We start from the raw sequence: 15,107 nt of genomic DNA on the forward strand, positions 1-15,107 counted from the left end.
CTGGGGGAGAAGAAGCTGATCTTAGGGAGAGAAAACTGAGTCTGGAAAGATGAAGCCAGACAATGGCTAAAATCAACCTAATCTGGCCAAACATGGCAAGGTGGTGAAAGAAAGTACAATATGAAAGGGGGAAGGAGGGTGGGAGGGGAGAAAGCCAGAGAGAAGGCACAGGAGAAGAGAGACGAGAAGGAGAAAGGAAAGGAGCAAACAGAGAAAAGCAAGAGAAAGGAGAGAAGAAAAGGAAGTCGAGGTCCTGCCCCGACCTGGTATGAGATGAAGGACTGGACACAGGCAGCTGTGAGATTCTGTCCAGAAGTCTTCAGGCACAGCAAGCAGCCTTAGTCTGGGGACAAAGAGGAGAGTGCACTGATGGGACCTGCAGCTCCAAGCTAATCATGTTCCTCTGTCTCACAGCCCCGCTAAACCTCCAAGAGCTAAACCTCCAAGTCCAGCCAAACCCTGTGTTTGAAGGAGACCCCATGACTCTGCAGTGCGAAGAAAGGGGATCCAAAACAGTGTCCCAAGTGAAGTTCTATAAAGATAAAAACTTCTTTGCTTTCTTTGTTACCAACCAGCCTCTGTCCGTTGGGGCAGCAACAATGGAAAGCAATGGGCAGTACCACTGCACTAAGGATGTGCCATTTCAAACATACACCTTCATAAAAACCTCAGCAGTTACCAAGGTTGGAGTCCAAGGTGAGTCACCAGCTTAGAGGGGTTGGTGGTGATAGGCCCTTCTCAGAGTCCACTCTCTAGGGCTCAGTGGCTTCCTGGGCAGGACCTCTTTTTCTGGCTGTCCATGATGTTGAACTAACACATGGGGCCCCAAGAGATCCTTGATGTTGTCCAAATGTCCCCTCACTCCTCAGAGACATCTGCAGAGCAATGGAAAATGTGCTGGGCCAGCCCCGTCCATATTCCCTTTCCCTCTGAAGAGCAGATGACCACCAATGCCTATCTGGCTCTGACTTCCAGAACTCTCAAGGTTCTTGGCAGGGAGCAGGGAACCCTTTCAGAACTCATGGGTTGGGGGATGACACTGTCTCCCATCTGGGTCACAGAGCTGTATCCTGGGCTGTGCTGGAGCTCAGTCTTCAGCTTCCCAGACCTCACTGACCAGGGTTCCCCACCCTGGAGCACTAATCTCTCTCCAGAGCTGTTCCGGCCTCCTGTACTGAGCACAGACCCCTCTCCAGAGCCCCGTGAAGGGAGCCTAGTGAGCCTGAGATGTCAGACAGCACTGCACCCCAAGAAGCCAAACTTGAAGCTCCTCTTCTCCTTCTACAAGGATGGCCACATGCAGAACACAAGCCGTCATGCAGAATTCCACATCCCAGAAGTCAGAAAGGAAGACTCTGGGGTTTACTGGTGTAAAGTAGCCCTTGAGGGTGGCCAAGTTGAGAAGCAGAGCCCCTCATTGGAAATCAGGGTGCAGGGTGAGTAGGAGAGGGAATCAAGACGCCTCAGGAGCCCAGGACACCAGGAGTAGGACAGGGCCTTTAGGGGGAAATGGGAACCTAGATAGTCAGGCTGACCCTCCTATTCCACATGCCATCCCAGTTCCTGTGTCCCATCCTCTCCTCACTCTGCGACATGGAGCCACTGGCCCTGCTGTGGGAGATGTGATAGAGCTGCTCTGTGAGGCCCAGAGGGGTACCCCTCCAAACCTGTACTTGTTCTACCTTGATGGGGAGATTCTGGGGAACCACACCATCCTCCATGGTGGAGTCACCTCCCTCCTCTTCCCAGTGAAATCAGAGCAAGATGCTGGGAACTACTCCTGTGAAGCCAACAACAGTGTCTCCAGAGAGAAGAGTGAACCCAAGCAGCGTTCCCTGGATGGTGCGTTTTGTCCCCAAACCAGGCTCTGAGCCCCTACAAGCTGACAGCAGTCAGATCTCACTCATGCCCAGCACAGTGATGGCCTATGGCAGGCTCTGTATGATGGAGCATGAGCCGTGCACTGAACCTGGCAGAGTCTTGCCAGGTGGTCCCTGCTGTCATAGGTCATGCTGGCATCCTCTGAGCTCTTTCGTTCCCATTTCCAGGGCTTCTGCAGGCTACATTGCTCTCCTAAAGCCAGCTATTCTGCCTTTCTGAGCCAACTGGAGATGCTTTTCTGAATTTTATGCTCACTGCTCATGGTCATTCCCCCTTCTTCCTGCCCCCAGGTTTGCAAGATTTGTCTACCCCTACCAGAAGCTACTGGCTGATTGCTGGGCCACTTGGGACCCTGCTTGGTTTGATGCTCATTGTTGTTGTCCTTCTGGCTTATTTCACACCCTGGAGAAGAGCTGGTTAGTAACTCTTTTTTGTTCTTCACTGCTGAATCCCTATTCCAGGCACTGCCTAGCCTTGGAGAAGGCAGACCCCAGCAGGACCAATCACTCTCTTCTCTTGAGCATTGAGTGAGAAGAGAGACCTCTCTTTGCGTGTCTCATAAAGGGGCACAAGCGAGGTGTCAGTGGCCCCCAGACCTCAGGCATTTGCATTGTGCATTTGTGATTGGTTCACTGTTTAGAGCTTGGATTGATGGTGTCAGTGCTACACCTACATATGAGTGGAGCCAGCATACAATGTAATGGCAGGAAGAAGCTGTGTCTCTCTCTCTTGCCGGTTTCTGCTTGCTGTTTGCAGCCACTATGAACTGTGGCCCCCCTCCATGCCACCCTGCCTTGGAGCCAACTGAGTATGGACTGAAACCTCGAAAAACCGTAGGAAATAAACCTTTCCTTTCCCAACTTTGGGCATCAGGTATTTTGTCTCAGCGACGAGTAAAAAGTAACTAAGACAGGAGGGATGCTTGCAGCTTCCAAAACATACATACACAGACACACACTGCCTTAATTTTCACGGCCACACACTGGTGCACACAATAGCACTAATGCATAGTCAGGCATGAATAGAAGCATAAACCAAAGAATTTCTATAAACCAAACATGGTATATATTGGTGTCCTTCATGTTGTAAAGGTGATCTATAGCTTGTATATGAGTGAAAAGAACAAAGCCTCCAACTCTGTCATATTAGTAGAGCTCTGGTTCATTAAATATAAGAGAAAGGAGAAAGGAGAGATCATATACGTACACATACACCTTCTACAGTCAATTATGATCAGAAAGGACCAAGTGATGGCCTGGTCCCAACTCTGCAAATTTCTAGCTCCATAGTCTTGACCACCTCACTCCTAATATCTAATATTCACTAAAGAATCTCTCTCTCTCTCCTCTCTCTCTCTCTCTCTCTCTCTCTCTCTCTCTCTCTCTCTCTCTCTCTCTCTCTCTCTCTCTCTCTCTCTCTCTCTGGTGTTCATAAGGATTGGAGTCACTAAGAGACCATATATCTAATACCTAAGGTATTTGATTGCCACATAGTGAGTACTTTGCAAATTTTCATTCTAATCCAAGCAGATAATCTCATCAGCTTCTTCAAGCCGCCCTTTCTTCAGCTGCTCATATCTGATTCCTCTAAAATTGAAAATAAAAAGATTGGTTACAGTTCTACCAAGAAGAGATGAAAACCATCAGACAAATGGACTTTCTAGGCTATCTATATGATTTTATATCCCTGATAGTCTCCTTCCTGTCTTGGTAATGGCAATGAAGCCTGAATGCTGGTTTTGAAAGCAATCACTGTCGGTGGCTACATGTGTATTATAACCCACCCATCATTCACTTCTGGCCACATTTAAAGGAATGGCTACCAAAGTGGCCAAAGCCATGCAGGACCACTTAATTCCTAGGGCTTCAAATTTACCTATGCAGGGTAACAATGGAAAGCAATCTACCTATGCAGCAATCTACCTATTTTTTATTTTCCACATGTCTAGGGCAAAAATGATTGCTTACCTAGACCTCCAAAGTTAGATTTACATATTCAAGCTTGCAGCTCCCTCTGTTAAGGAATTTGAAATAAACTTTTCAGAGCTAAGTCAGCTTGCTCATCCAGAAAGACTATGTAGCCATAAATCCAAAGCGTTCTTCCCTGACCATCTTCCAGGGCATCTGAAAGGGCCTCTCTCCAGCCCGACACACAGGCTCCTGCCTTTCCAGTTAGGGTTCGAGCTTGCCTTCTACTCCCTGTTCCCCCTTTTCATTTACCAGTCCCCTCACATCCAACTTCCCATCACTTGCTTCCCGCCTATCTGAAATCTGGATCTTAACGCAGGTTAGATGTGCTTGATGATACCTCTGTGTGTTAAGAGAAGGGTTGGGGCAGGTCCTAAACTAGATGGGAAGGCAGGTGGAGGAGGAGACCACAAAATGAAAACCTGTGAGTTTCATCATACTTGTCTCTGTAATAAAAACCACTCCAAATAGCCCAGTTACAGAGCCATTTCTGACCACTCACCACTGTCCCACAACTTGTACACAGGGGTAGAAAGCTACTTTGAAGTGAACCCCTTGCATGATCAAGTTTCCAGTGACACCAACATTGGTCAAACGGCCTTGCAAATTGCCTTTAAAGGCATTTGAGCTACCAAAAGTCTTGGTGCTGGCTTTGTTTGTTTGTTGAGGAGTGGGTATGCTATATGGAAATAGTTAAGGCTTTTTTTAAATCCAACTATGTTCCAGTTATTGGGTTTAGTGCTGCACTAGGAAATAGACATTTTAAATTCCCAGCCTAAAGTCTGACACATAATATACAGTCAAAGTTACTAGCCTTTTTTTCTTCTGAAAAGCAGCCCTGCTTGTGTGTCCAGGCACTTTTCATGTCTGACCCTTCTTCCTCCCGGTCTGTGACTTCTAGAGTGTTTTTTCCAAAGGAAAAATTCCATAAAAATTAACCATGTCTACAGTTGTGAATTAACCCTTATCAACAAGCCAGCCGCAGGCCACTGGCAGCTCTGTATCATCCTTCACACGGCCTCCTTGTTCCTTCCTGCTCTGCAAGAGGTGTTTGGTGAATGGTGTTTTTGCATTTCCTAGAGCCCCCTCCCGCCCTGAATCCACCCTCAGCTCCAGCTGGAGAGCAGTGCCCACTGGACGGCAATGGTAAGGACTTCTAGAAATTATGTTCCTTCCCTGAAGGCAGAGAAGGGCCCCTTACAAGGAGTAGGGGGAAGGAAGCCCTGAATCTCCAGAATCAGTCATCTGGAGAAAGGAGATGATGATTTCTGGGGAAAGTCTAAGGAGCACCTGCTGCAGAGCTGGTATTGGGAGAGGTGGGTAGGAAAGGAACCAGGAATGTGGGAGAGAATGTAGGGAGAGTTTGCATCAAGAGTTGGCAAACTGGCCCACAAGCCAAACCAATGCCTGTTTTTATAAAGTTTTATTGGAACATTGTCACCCTCATTTGTTTATGCATTCTGTGTAGCTACTGTCAAATGCTAGAGCTAAATGGTTATGCTGGAGATGGCACATTCACAAAGTTTAAAAAATTTGCTATCTTTCTCATAGAAGTGTGCCAGTCTCTTATTTAAACAGTGGCAGGACCAAGGAAGCTGCTAAAATCTGCTGAGAAAACCAGGCATCTCCTACCAAGATGGACATCCCCACATTAATAAGAGGTCACCACTGCTAGTTATCACCATGACAGAGCCTCTGACTGGCTTTCCTGTGTAAGTGTCTTCAGGACACTTGCAGCTTGGAGAGGGAGAGACAGGCAACTTATTCTTTCCTTCTTTCTTCCAGTACACCAACAGGAAGATAAAGAGGAAGATATCACCTACTCTGTGGTGCAGCGAGGCTCAAAAAGGAACAAGGGTGAGCAACCTCAGCCCGAACCTTTGCTTAGGGGAGATTCTGGGCTTCAGATGAGAGTATCATTAGCATCACTGTAATTACCTCTGTCTCAGGCAAACCCTACTGCTGTCACCAATGCCACCATATTTATCACCATCATTATGATAACCATCTCATTGACTACCATCACCACTGTTACCATGAGCCCGTGACCATCACCACCACCTTGGCCATCATCACTAGTGCAACCTTGATCACTATCATTTCTTCTTTCACTACCACAGCTCCCCACTGACACCACTCCCATGACTGCCACACTCACACTCATCACAGTGACCACTCCTCCTCTAGTACCAAGGTCACCACAAATACTACTCTGACCACCCTACTCACCATGCTCAATAGCATCTCTGCCACCACTGTCATCTTGATAACTGCAGGGAAGTTTTGCCCTTTGCTGGTCACTGTGGAGAAGCAAAAGAGAAAAAAGAATGATACAGTTTACCAAGGCCCCAGAGCATAAGACGACATGACAGTTCCACCTAGAGGAGTCAAACAGACTGGAAATTCTAGCTACAGTTGGCAGCGTCTGATAGCAGAGATGGGAGAAAGGCTACTTCTGTCTCTAAAAGGGAAGAAGGCAGTGCGACATTGTGGGAAGGGAGTGTGGCTTTCTGAGCCAGGCAGAGCTGAGTTCCAACCCTGACTCTCTGTGCTTATTCGTTGTGTAACCTGGCAAGGCATGGAGCCTCTATGACCCTAATTTATAAAATGGGCATAATGTCTACTTTGCAAGACTGCTGTAAATTGTTGGGAACAGAATCTGAGTTCTCGATAAATTTTAAAAATCATTTAGCATGTACTATTGGTTCAAAAACAAAGAGTATTTTTTAATGACTCACCTGGTTTGAGATTTCTATACCTGATCTATAAAAATGGTTTACATTGCTCTGGGGTCTCTGCTTCTCGCCACAAAGGACACAAAGGGTGGTAACAGCCGAGGAATCTCTTGACCTGGTGATGTTTCCCAGGACCTGCCTGGCTACTGTCCAAAGCATTGCCAGGACAAATGGACAGCAGACACAGACAAGCTCCTCCCTGGGAAGAGTTACAGGGAGGACCTAAACCAAGAAAGAAACAACCATCACAAAACATTCCAAATACGTGATTTACATTGTCAAAAGAAGAAAAATCTGACTGTTTCAGTCCTAACAGGGTAACAAATGTGAAGACATGATTCGAGGTTAGTGGTGGGGATAGTTATCTGCTTCCAATCCATGCCTGCTCATGTGTGGCTGAAGGGACTTGAGACTCAAAATAAAGAGAAACTGTTATGTTCCAAGATGATTAGGAAAGAAAATACTGGATCATTGGGAGAATGTTCCATAGTTTGTAAAGATTCCAAATTTACCTACAGTTTCTTCTACTTATGAAAGTGCCTATAGATTTTTTATACCAATATAAAAAAGAATAATCCAGACTTTGCAGAATTGGTATAAGATTAGATACACAGGAGATTTTTTAAAAGTGTCTTTTACTGTAATAATTTTGTGATTATTAAATATAATCCTCACACATAAAAAGTTGTCCTGTAGATGGTAGGGGTCTAATGAAGCAGTAAGGACATTCTTTTACATATTCACTTCTCACTACAATCCTTGTGAGGAAATTATTACCACCACCCTTTTTGTTTTTAGTTGAAAGACCTGAGTCTCAGAGGCTAACTGACTGACCTTCCATCAGGTTTTTGGTATTGGTTGAACTGGGGCTAGAACCCAGATCTCTGGATTCCAGATTCTGTTCCCAGGTTGTATAGAACTAAAAGGAATGTCCTCTGCGAACTCCGTGCTCTCCAGTGAAAGAGAGGTGGGGGTGGGGGACACTGGTGAGCACGGATACCCCAACCTGAGTGCTTCTCTGCCCCCACAGTCAGACCTGCTGAGTTCACCTCTGATGAAAAGGTGAGGAGGGGCCCCCTACTCTTTTCCCACCCTGCACCTTACATTTGCTTCCATATCCTGACCCAGCTCTCCCATAGGACATCTTTGCTGTCTACACGGAAGTGAGACGCCCACAGCACAGTACGATTCCCTCCAAGGACTTGAATCTAAGAAGCGGGACCTCCCAAGATCCTCTTGGTGACTGCAAGGATGCACTCTACTAGCAACGGCATCTCCCTCCAACATGCACCTATACCCAGCCTCCAATGCCCCCTAGGTGGCCACGGACCCCACAAGCTCCTAGGTTTCACCAGTGACACTGAACACAGCTATAAATGCCTTCTTTCTGCACTAGTGGAAGTTTCTCTTTCTCTACAGAGAGAGAGTGGGAGAGAGAGAGAGAAGAGGAAGTGGACACACTTGGCCTGACCCTGAAAAGAAAGAAAGGGCTTCAGAGGGCTGACTCTAGAACAGGCAGCTCTGTGATGTATTTCTAACTTTCAAGATGCTGCTGAAGCCCACAAGTGACTGAAGGCAAAAGGGCCTCTTGGAGCTTCAGTAAAAACAAGGTCAGGCAGGAAAGTTCTGGTCCAAATATCACAGAACTCTTGAGAGTGGGGTCAGAGCCCTGTAGGCACCAACAACTCTGCCTCCACACACAGTCCTGTTTCTGTCCTGATCCTTTCCCATTTGTCAGAAACAGAACTGGGATTTGCCCCAAGCCCCTGTTGGCCACAGGCAGCAGAAAACTTCATTACCCCTTGCTCATTTAAAAAGATATGCGGGATGGATACAATGAAGAAACGTCACATGCATGTGTGCAAACCACACTGAAACTCAACATTTTGTAAAAAGGCACTAATTGAAATGTATTTTTAAAAAGTAAATACAAAAAGCTGCATGGTTGCAAAGTATACTTTGTTAACAGAAATGCATCAATTTTTAATAATGTTTATCAATAACAATCTTTTTTTTTTTTTTTTGTGCGTGACTATTCATTTTAGTTTATTCAGGACTCCTGGATGCCTGACGTCTGAGTTACACTGGCCTGACTTCATAGGCTATGGCCCTGGAATCACAGGGAAGTCACCCTACAGACAGGGACCACAGCAGGCACCACCCACTTTGCTTATGAAGGAGGCAACACATAGTCAGACAGCTCCGGGTTCTGCTGGTATCATGGGGTGCTTATTAGAAATGCCACCATTTGGACCCAACCTCAGAGTCCCTGACTCAAAATCTGCATCTCAGGAGGACCTATGGGTAATCTGCATGCACATTAGCATCTTAAAAGTGTTAGCCACCTACAAGGCACATCATCAGAGCCCTCCCATCTGCTCACCTGAGAGCCTAACTGGCTGTAGTTCTGTCCTGACTGAAGACAGAGGTGTGCGAGAGAATTAGTAAGACAACACATGCCAGTTTGTTTGTTTATTTGTTTGTTTTTTGGTTTGTTTCATTGCTATTCCCTCTCATCTGTTTCTTCCCCGCTCCAACCTCTTCCCATTCCCATCTTCCTTCTCCATCCCCTCCTCTCTTACCAGTCCAGCCCATCCTTGGAATACACCAGGGTGCCCTCCTCAAGGTGCCAACTATCAGAGGCACCACTGCAAGGACTAAGAAGCACAGACACAGTTCACTTAGGACCCCAGGGTCCTGGGGTCAGCTGGGGGCACAGCAAAACCCAAGCCCTTGCCACACCTGCCTCAGAGGACTCACCCTCATAAAGAGCAGCAACCTAACAAGTCAGCTCACACAGGAAAACACTGATGGTGGGGGCTGGGATGGAATCAGCCCTTCCAGTTGACCCATATACCACAGGTCACCTCCTGTCTGGGTGTCACATCTTTCTCCCTTCCTGCCCCTGCGCCAATGACACTCAACACTGGCCTGGTGCCAGGCTGTGAATTGCTTCTCCTAGTCTGTGACAAGATAAATGGGAAAATTACAGCAAGAATTTAGAAACTGGTACAGCACTCTAGTTTGTTTAATATAATCATCAAAAATTAGGACTTGCATTTTTGTATGTACGTCTTATTGGGGTTTTTTTTTACTAGTAATTTGCTTTTATTGTATTCTACAAAGTACAGGGCCACAAAGGACTGGAAATAAAGAAAGAAAACCAGGTCCTTCAGCAGAGATGGCTGAGAAGCCCTCTCCACACTCCCTCACGCGCCCTCCTCCATGCTCATGCTTTCTCCAGGAGTGCAAACACCCATGGCACTGGCTACTTGGGCACTTCGCTTTCTCCCCAGAATGCTTCCCCACCCCCAGTTGTAATTGCTTATTCTTTTCTGAGTGAAAAGAATAAGCTATAATTTTTCACAATAAATCTTTACTAAGAACCATAATAAATTTTTTTTACTAAAAAAAAAAATTGAAGAAAAAGAAAAACCCAAACCAGAGCATGCAGTGGAGCTTTATAAAAAGACTCAGGCTTTCCAAGCCCGCCCTCCCTGATTTACTGTCAGACACTAATGCCCCAACCCCTGTTTCCTGCCTGCTGCTTCTCCTGCAGGATGTAGAGGTGCAGGGACCGAAGAGCCATCTGCCAGGAGAACAGGGCATCCACTCTTCTCTAGGAATAGACCCTTTGGACCCTGAGGAAGTGTCCCCGGGGCACTAGAGGGCTGCCTGCCACCTGCCTTCACTAACCAAGCCACAGGACGGCCTGCCTGCAGCCTCTATTTAGTCTGCAGGGCTCTGCTCTGTGACACTTTTATTTTCCTGTCCAAGTCAGAGATAAATGCAAATACTTAGCCAACCAGGGGAGCTGGCTGCACCTTTTATAGAGACTTAGACTCTATAGGGTGACATTAAATAAAGCACATAATGAGAGGGACGAACTCAGTATCTGGGTTGTGAGTGGAGAGGTAGCCTGGAACACAGAAGGAAGCCCACACCTGGGCTCGTCATCTTAGTGTTGCCCCCTGGCGGCCCTCTCGGGTAGTTAAGAATTTACAAACCACCCGCCTACACTGTGGTCTGATCCATTCATCGATTTCATCTCAAGATATGATTGGGCACTCAGCCCTTGCTTAGTATGTGGCCATGCAATTTAGATACAAACTAAAAATAGAACGTGCTCCTTCTTACCCTGAAGCAAGAGGCTGCATGCACTGAGATTTCTTTTAATTCCAGGTGTGTTCGTTTAGATTTGGCTAGGAAAGAGTATGCATTTTTATTTAAATGAGCATCCCCTATCCAGCTCTGCGCCCACCCCTTTGCGTTAACTATGAGGGCACGGACTGCAGACTGTGCAGTGTGGGGAAGACCCCGCATTCTCATCTGAAGTGGGGATACTGTGTGCATCACCAAATGTTCACATTTCCTTCTGCACTGCAGGAAGCAGCTGCAGCTGCCAGGACCTGGAACCATCATCAGTCATCTTCAGCAGCAGACATTGCTTGCTGCTCAGAGGAATTCTTCTCTCAGACTTTGAAAACACAGCTGATGTTCCACTTGTTTGTGGAATGCTTTCCCACGTGGGACACAGATCAATCGTGATTATCCCTTTTATAATCAGTACATGATCACTGTCATTATTGGCATTGAGTTACTTACTTCGTGGGGTTTAAACATGCTTGATGCTCTATAAATGTTTGCTGGGGACATTCGTGTGCATGAGGGTAGGAACCCCACATAGCATACATTTGATGAATGAGTGAATGCATGAAAGAGATTCTAGTTCCTCCTGCTCTGCCTCAATAAAGCACAATTGTGGCTTGGTTTCTTTTTATGCCACCTTTCTTCAAGTCTCTGGGAAGCTGTGTCACTGCCTCAAAAGCAAAGTGAACCACTCCCACCGCTCTCCTGCTGGTATTGCAGCCCACTCACTCTTCTCTCTCCCTCTCCAACTGTGTGTTAGTTCATGAGAGATTCCATTCCTTCTACCTGGATTCCAGCAGGGCTAGGCCAGGGAGGACAGGAAATATGTTTTAGGCAGGAAATGGAGAAAGGAACTGAGGTTCAAGATCATGGCAGCACATCTCAGAGAGGTAAGGTACATCTGTTTCACAGCTTGGAAACTGAGCCATACTGACTGTTTCTAACATGTAACAGAGGCAGGGCTCCCTTCTGGGACATTCTGCCTCAAATTTGATCTTCCTGATATTACATAGCTATCTAAAGTGGCAGCTTGGGTGCAACAAGATGGGACACCTACCCCACAGTCTGGGGACATGGTCTCTACTGATAGATCATGCAGAAGGGAGTTGCCATGGTGTTAAAAAACAAACCTCAATAAATGTGGCTGATGAGCTGATTGGTTTTTATTAATAATTCATTAATGGGGGGAGCAACTCATCTAAAAATTTAGTAGAGGTGCTTCCACAAGATGCGGAGAGGAACTGGGCTTTACGGGCAGAGAAAGTGTAACAACTAAAAGCACACAGGTCTTTTGAAGCTACTCTCCTCCTAGTAGGGTTAAAACCGAGGAGCCGTCTTTAGGCTCAGGTAGATGGGAGCCCTTATGGCTGGTCACTGTGGGTTTCTTGGATGTTCTGGAGGTACCTGGCAGGACTGACTCCTTTCTCATCCTGTCAGTTGGGCCTTTGCTGGAGGACCTCGGTCCAAAACTGCCTCTTCCTCTAAATTCCATGAGCAGTGAGAGTCAGCTGTTCCCTTCCACCCCCATCCCACATATCCCCTCAGAGGGGCACCCACATGCCTACCCCTGCCCCAGTAACAGCCTTATCCTCTCCCGTCATCCTTGGCTCCCCAAAACACCGTGGAATGTGTCTCTTCCAGACTATGTGGCAGCTCTCTCTTAGCCTTCTTCTTTCCTGCCTGGCTCCCCACTCTCCTAACTCCTCAAGTACCCCATCTCTTTTTCTTCCCCAGCTCTCCCTCTTGGAGAAACATGGCCCCTTTCTATCCTTGAGCACAGGACATGGAAGTAACAGCTTGGTGCAGCCTCACTGAAATTCCATCCAGCCTGAACCTCCATTCAGGGTTCATGGTCCAGCTCAGGCAGGTGGCTTGGCCACAGTTAACACCTGTTCCCCCAACTTCCTGCAGCCCACAGTGGAAGTGGGCTAGTGGAAGGGTGCAGGGGTTCCACGTGGAAGATGGAGCTGCTAGTCAGTCACAGCACACACTAGTAGACTCCGCCAGACTCCACTCTGGCTTCCCAGAAAGGCCCCAGAGAGGTGGAGCAGCCGCTTGGCTGCCAGCTGCTCTCTTAATTAAGGAATGCAGGGAGTGGCCCCTTTGAACTCACCAGTTAATTTACTCCAGCACACTCCCCCCTGTGGCTGGGTAATTAATGTGGTGTGAACCAGTGATTAGCAGCGGTGGAGAGAACCTGCCTGCCAGACTTAACCCTTCACTGTACCTGGGAAGAAGCACAGCCTGCTCCATGCACACGGATTTCTCCTGCTGTCAACCACCAACCCCCAAGTTTTTGCCTTTGGGGAAGTAGGATACTTTCCGGGTCCTCACACAGCCTCCTCTTCTGCCCCTCAGCATCTGCAAAATTCCCCTTCTGGAGAGGAGTTTGGGGTAGGGGTGGAGGGAGTGTTCATGGACCACTCTAGACAACCAGTTCTGCTAAGAGGAACCATGACAGCTATGGGCCCCTAGGAAGGAACTCAGGATCTGTGTCCCACACTGCACCCACTCGTGCACACCTCAGCCCTCCCAGTCCCCCAGGTCCTGACACTTCAGAATCATTCCATACTTGGACCACTGTTGCTTGGAGGGCTGGGGAAAGGGGTCTCTGCCCTCTGGCTGCAGGGCACCCCATGCACACTCCAGCATTGTTTTGCCACATCAGTTGTAATTATTGGGTTACTTCTTCCCTCTCCTCCTCTAAACTTCCAACTCCTTAAGGGCAGGGGTTAAGCCTTTCATCTCTGTGTCCCCAGAACCTGGCACCTAAGTAGATGCTCAATAAATGCTTGATGAATGGATGAAGAATTGACAATAGAGTCATAAATTATTCCCCTCCCCTGCTCTTTCTATCCTACAGCCAAGCAGCTCCACACTCTCTGTCCTTTTCTTCAGACTCCAGATATTTCCTTCCTAGTTCAGGCCCCATCATGACAGCTGCTCCCCAGGCCTTCTGCCTTCTCTTCCTCTCCTTCCTCTTCTGCATGGTTCTCACACCACTGGGAAGTTGCCTCCCAAACAACACCCAGCTCAAAATGAGCAAGCCTCCTGCCTCTAAGCAGTGCTCCTTGGAGACGCAGTGTTAGTGAGAACTCAGTTCCTAGGCCAGACCCAGCCACAGTGTTCCCAAGAAGCCACGTATGTAACAAGGCTGAGGCCCTGCTCTCCAGATTAAGTCACATAATCTGATCCCAATCCCCCCACCTATTCTTCCCACTTCAACCCTAAAGATTTCCTCCCTGCTGTCCCTCTTTGTTCCTGGAACCTACACCATAGTTCCCCTGCTGTGGAGGTTCTGAACACTCCCCTCTGCCTTCCTGCCCAGGACCCACCCTCAACCTTGGACTTCTCCTTTTTCTCTTTCCATCTTCAGGATGTAGCTTGAATTCTGCCCATCTCAGTTCCCCAGGGACTTTTCTCCAGCCCTTCCCAAGACACTGACTGTGTGGCCCACTGGTGTAGAACCATTCTACACCAGGGGTGTGGCAGACCTTCACCCTCCTTGGCATGTCTATGTCTACATTTTGTTTGAGAGTACGTGGAACCCAGAACTCCATCCCATACCGTATCTACCTACTTCCTGCATCAGTCCAAAATATGGTGCCCAGTTTTGAGTGACAGGTCTACACAGGACCAGACACAGCAAGCCACACCACGGCAATCAGACACATTCCTCAGGGGCAATATCTTGAAAAGTCTTCCCTGATACAACAAACTGCATCACCAGAAGCAAGAAGAGAAACAGAGCAACTACATCTGACCTTGCTCTGGCTTTCCTAAAGTCACAAGAAGATTTTTCCTAAGAAGAGTGGTGTGGTTTACACAAAGCAAACTCTGTAACCATGTCTAGAATTCATTGACTTAATTCTCAGACGCTCATGAACTATCCCTAAGGTACTGAGCCTCAGATGAACACAAGATCTTGCAAGCTACACAAACTGCTAAAAACTAGGGCACTGGTGCCAGCGACACACTGATGGAGGTGATGGAAAGGTAGCTATGCACATGAGCTCAGATCAGGTGTTCTCATCCTTTCCAGCAGTCAGCTCATGGTCAGGAAGCCACCTTGAAGGCTGGCCTGGGGCATCAAAGGGCTATGTCCTGTCTGTAAGGACAACTGGGACAGCATGTCTGGTAGAGGAAGAAATATCATGAGCATACGTGTGAAACGAATGGTCCTGGAAAGGGCAGTTCTGGCCAGGATGCCAGGGAGCTGAGTGGATGCGGTGGAAGCCAACCATGAAAAGCAGAACATTGAATGCTAAGCCAGGAAAGCAGAAGCTTGCATGCTAAGCAGAGAATTCAGTCTTCATCCTGAGGGTAGCAAGAGGCCATAGAAGAACCTTAAGTGAAGGAGAAGTGACTTGATAAG

At 47.5% G+C, this 15,107-nt stretch overlaps 2 protein-coding genes across 10 annotated transcripts in view; one reads left to right on the forward strand and one right to left on the reverse strand.

Annotated features, from left to right (window-relative positions):
• Fcrl6 (Fc receptor like 6) overlaps window positions 1-8,605 on the forward strand; it is a 15,378-nt gene extending 6,773 nt beyond the window's left edge. Inside the window, exons 4-11 of one of the 6 annotated variants that reach the window (XM_063253488.1) lie at window positions 415-696; window positions 870-1,436; window positions 1,750-1,842; window positions 2,172-2,297; window positions 4,929-4,994; window positions 5,634-5,705; window positions 7,614-7,645; window positions 7,723-8,605. In XM_063253488.1, coding sequence (XP_063109558.1) covers window positions 415-696; window positions 870-1,436; window positions 1,750-1,842; window positions 2,172-2,297; window positions 4,929-4,994; window positions 5,634-5,705; window positions 7,614-7,645; window positions 7,723-7,848 — 1,364 coding nt within the window. In that variant the 3' untranslated portion in view covers window positions 7,849-8,605. Of the gene's footprint in view, window positions 1-414; window positions 697-869; window positions 1,437-1,749; window positions 1,843-2,171; window positions 2,298-4,928; window positions 4,995-5,633; window positions 5,706-7,613; window positions 7,646-7,711 lie in introns of all 6 variants that reach the window. The other 5 variants (XM_023563711.2, XM_063253492.1, XM_063253491.1 and 2 more) reach the window with 5 other exon arrangements.
• Vsig8 (V-set and immunoglobulin domain containing 8) overlaps window positions 1-15,107 on the reverse strand; it is a 154,543-nt gene that overhangs the window by 106,404 nt on the left and 33,032 nt on the right. Inside the window, exons 8-11 of one of the 4 annotated variants that reach the window (XR_010048802.1) lie at window positions 6,587-6,805; window positions 6,078-6,148; window positions 3,351-3,467; window positions 155-343 (exon numbers count right to left, since the gene is read on the reverse strand). The exons of 1 other annotated variant lie outside the window; for it this stretch is intronic. The gene's annotated coding sequence lies outside the window, so the exon portion shown is untranslated. Of the gene's footprint in view, window positions 1-154; window positions 344-3,350; window positions 3,468-6,077; window positions 6,149-6,586; window positions 6,806-15,107 lie in introns of those variants that run through there. 2 more of the 4 variants (XR_010048803.1, XR_010048801.1) reach the window with 2 other exon arrangements.

The sequence above is a fragment of the Cavia porcellus genome, unplaced genomic scaffold (genome assembly GCF_034190915.1).
Source record: "Cavia porcellus strain 051 isolate PalLab524CR breed Dunkin Hartley unplaced genomic scaffold, mCavPor4.1 scaffold_7, whole genome shotgun sequence".
Taxonomy (NCBI): Eukaryota; Metazoa; Chordata; class Mammalia; order Rodentia; family Caviidae; genus Cavia; species Cavia porcellus.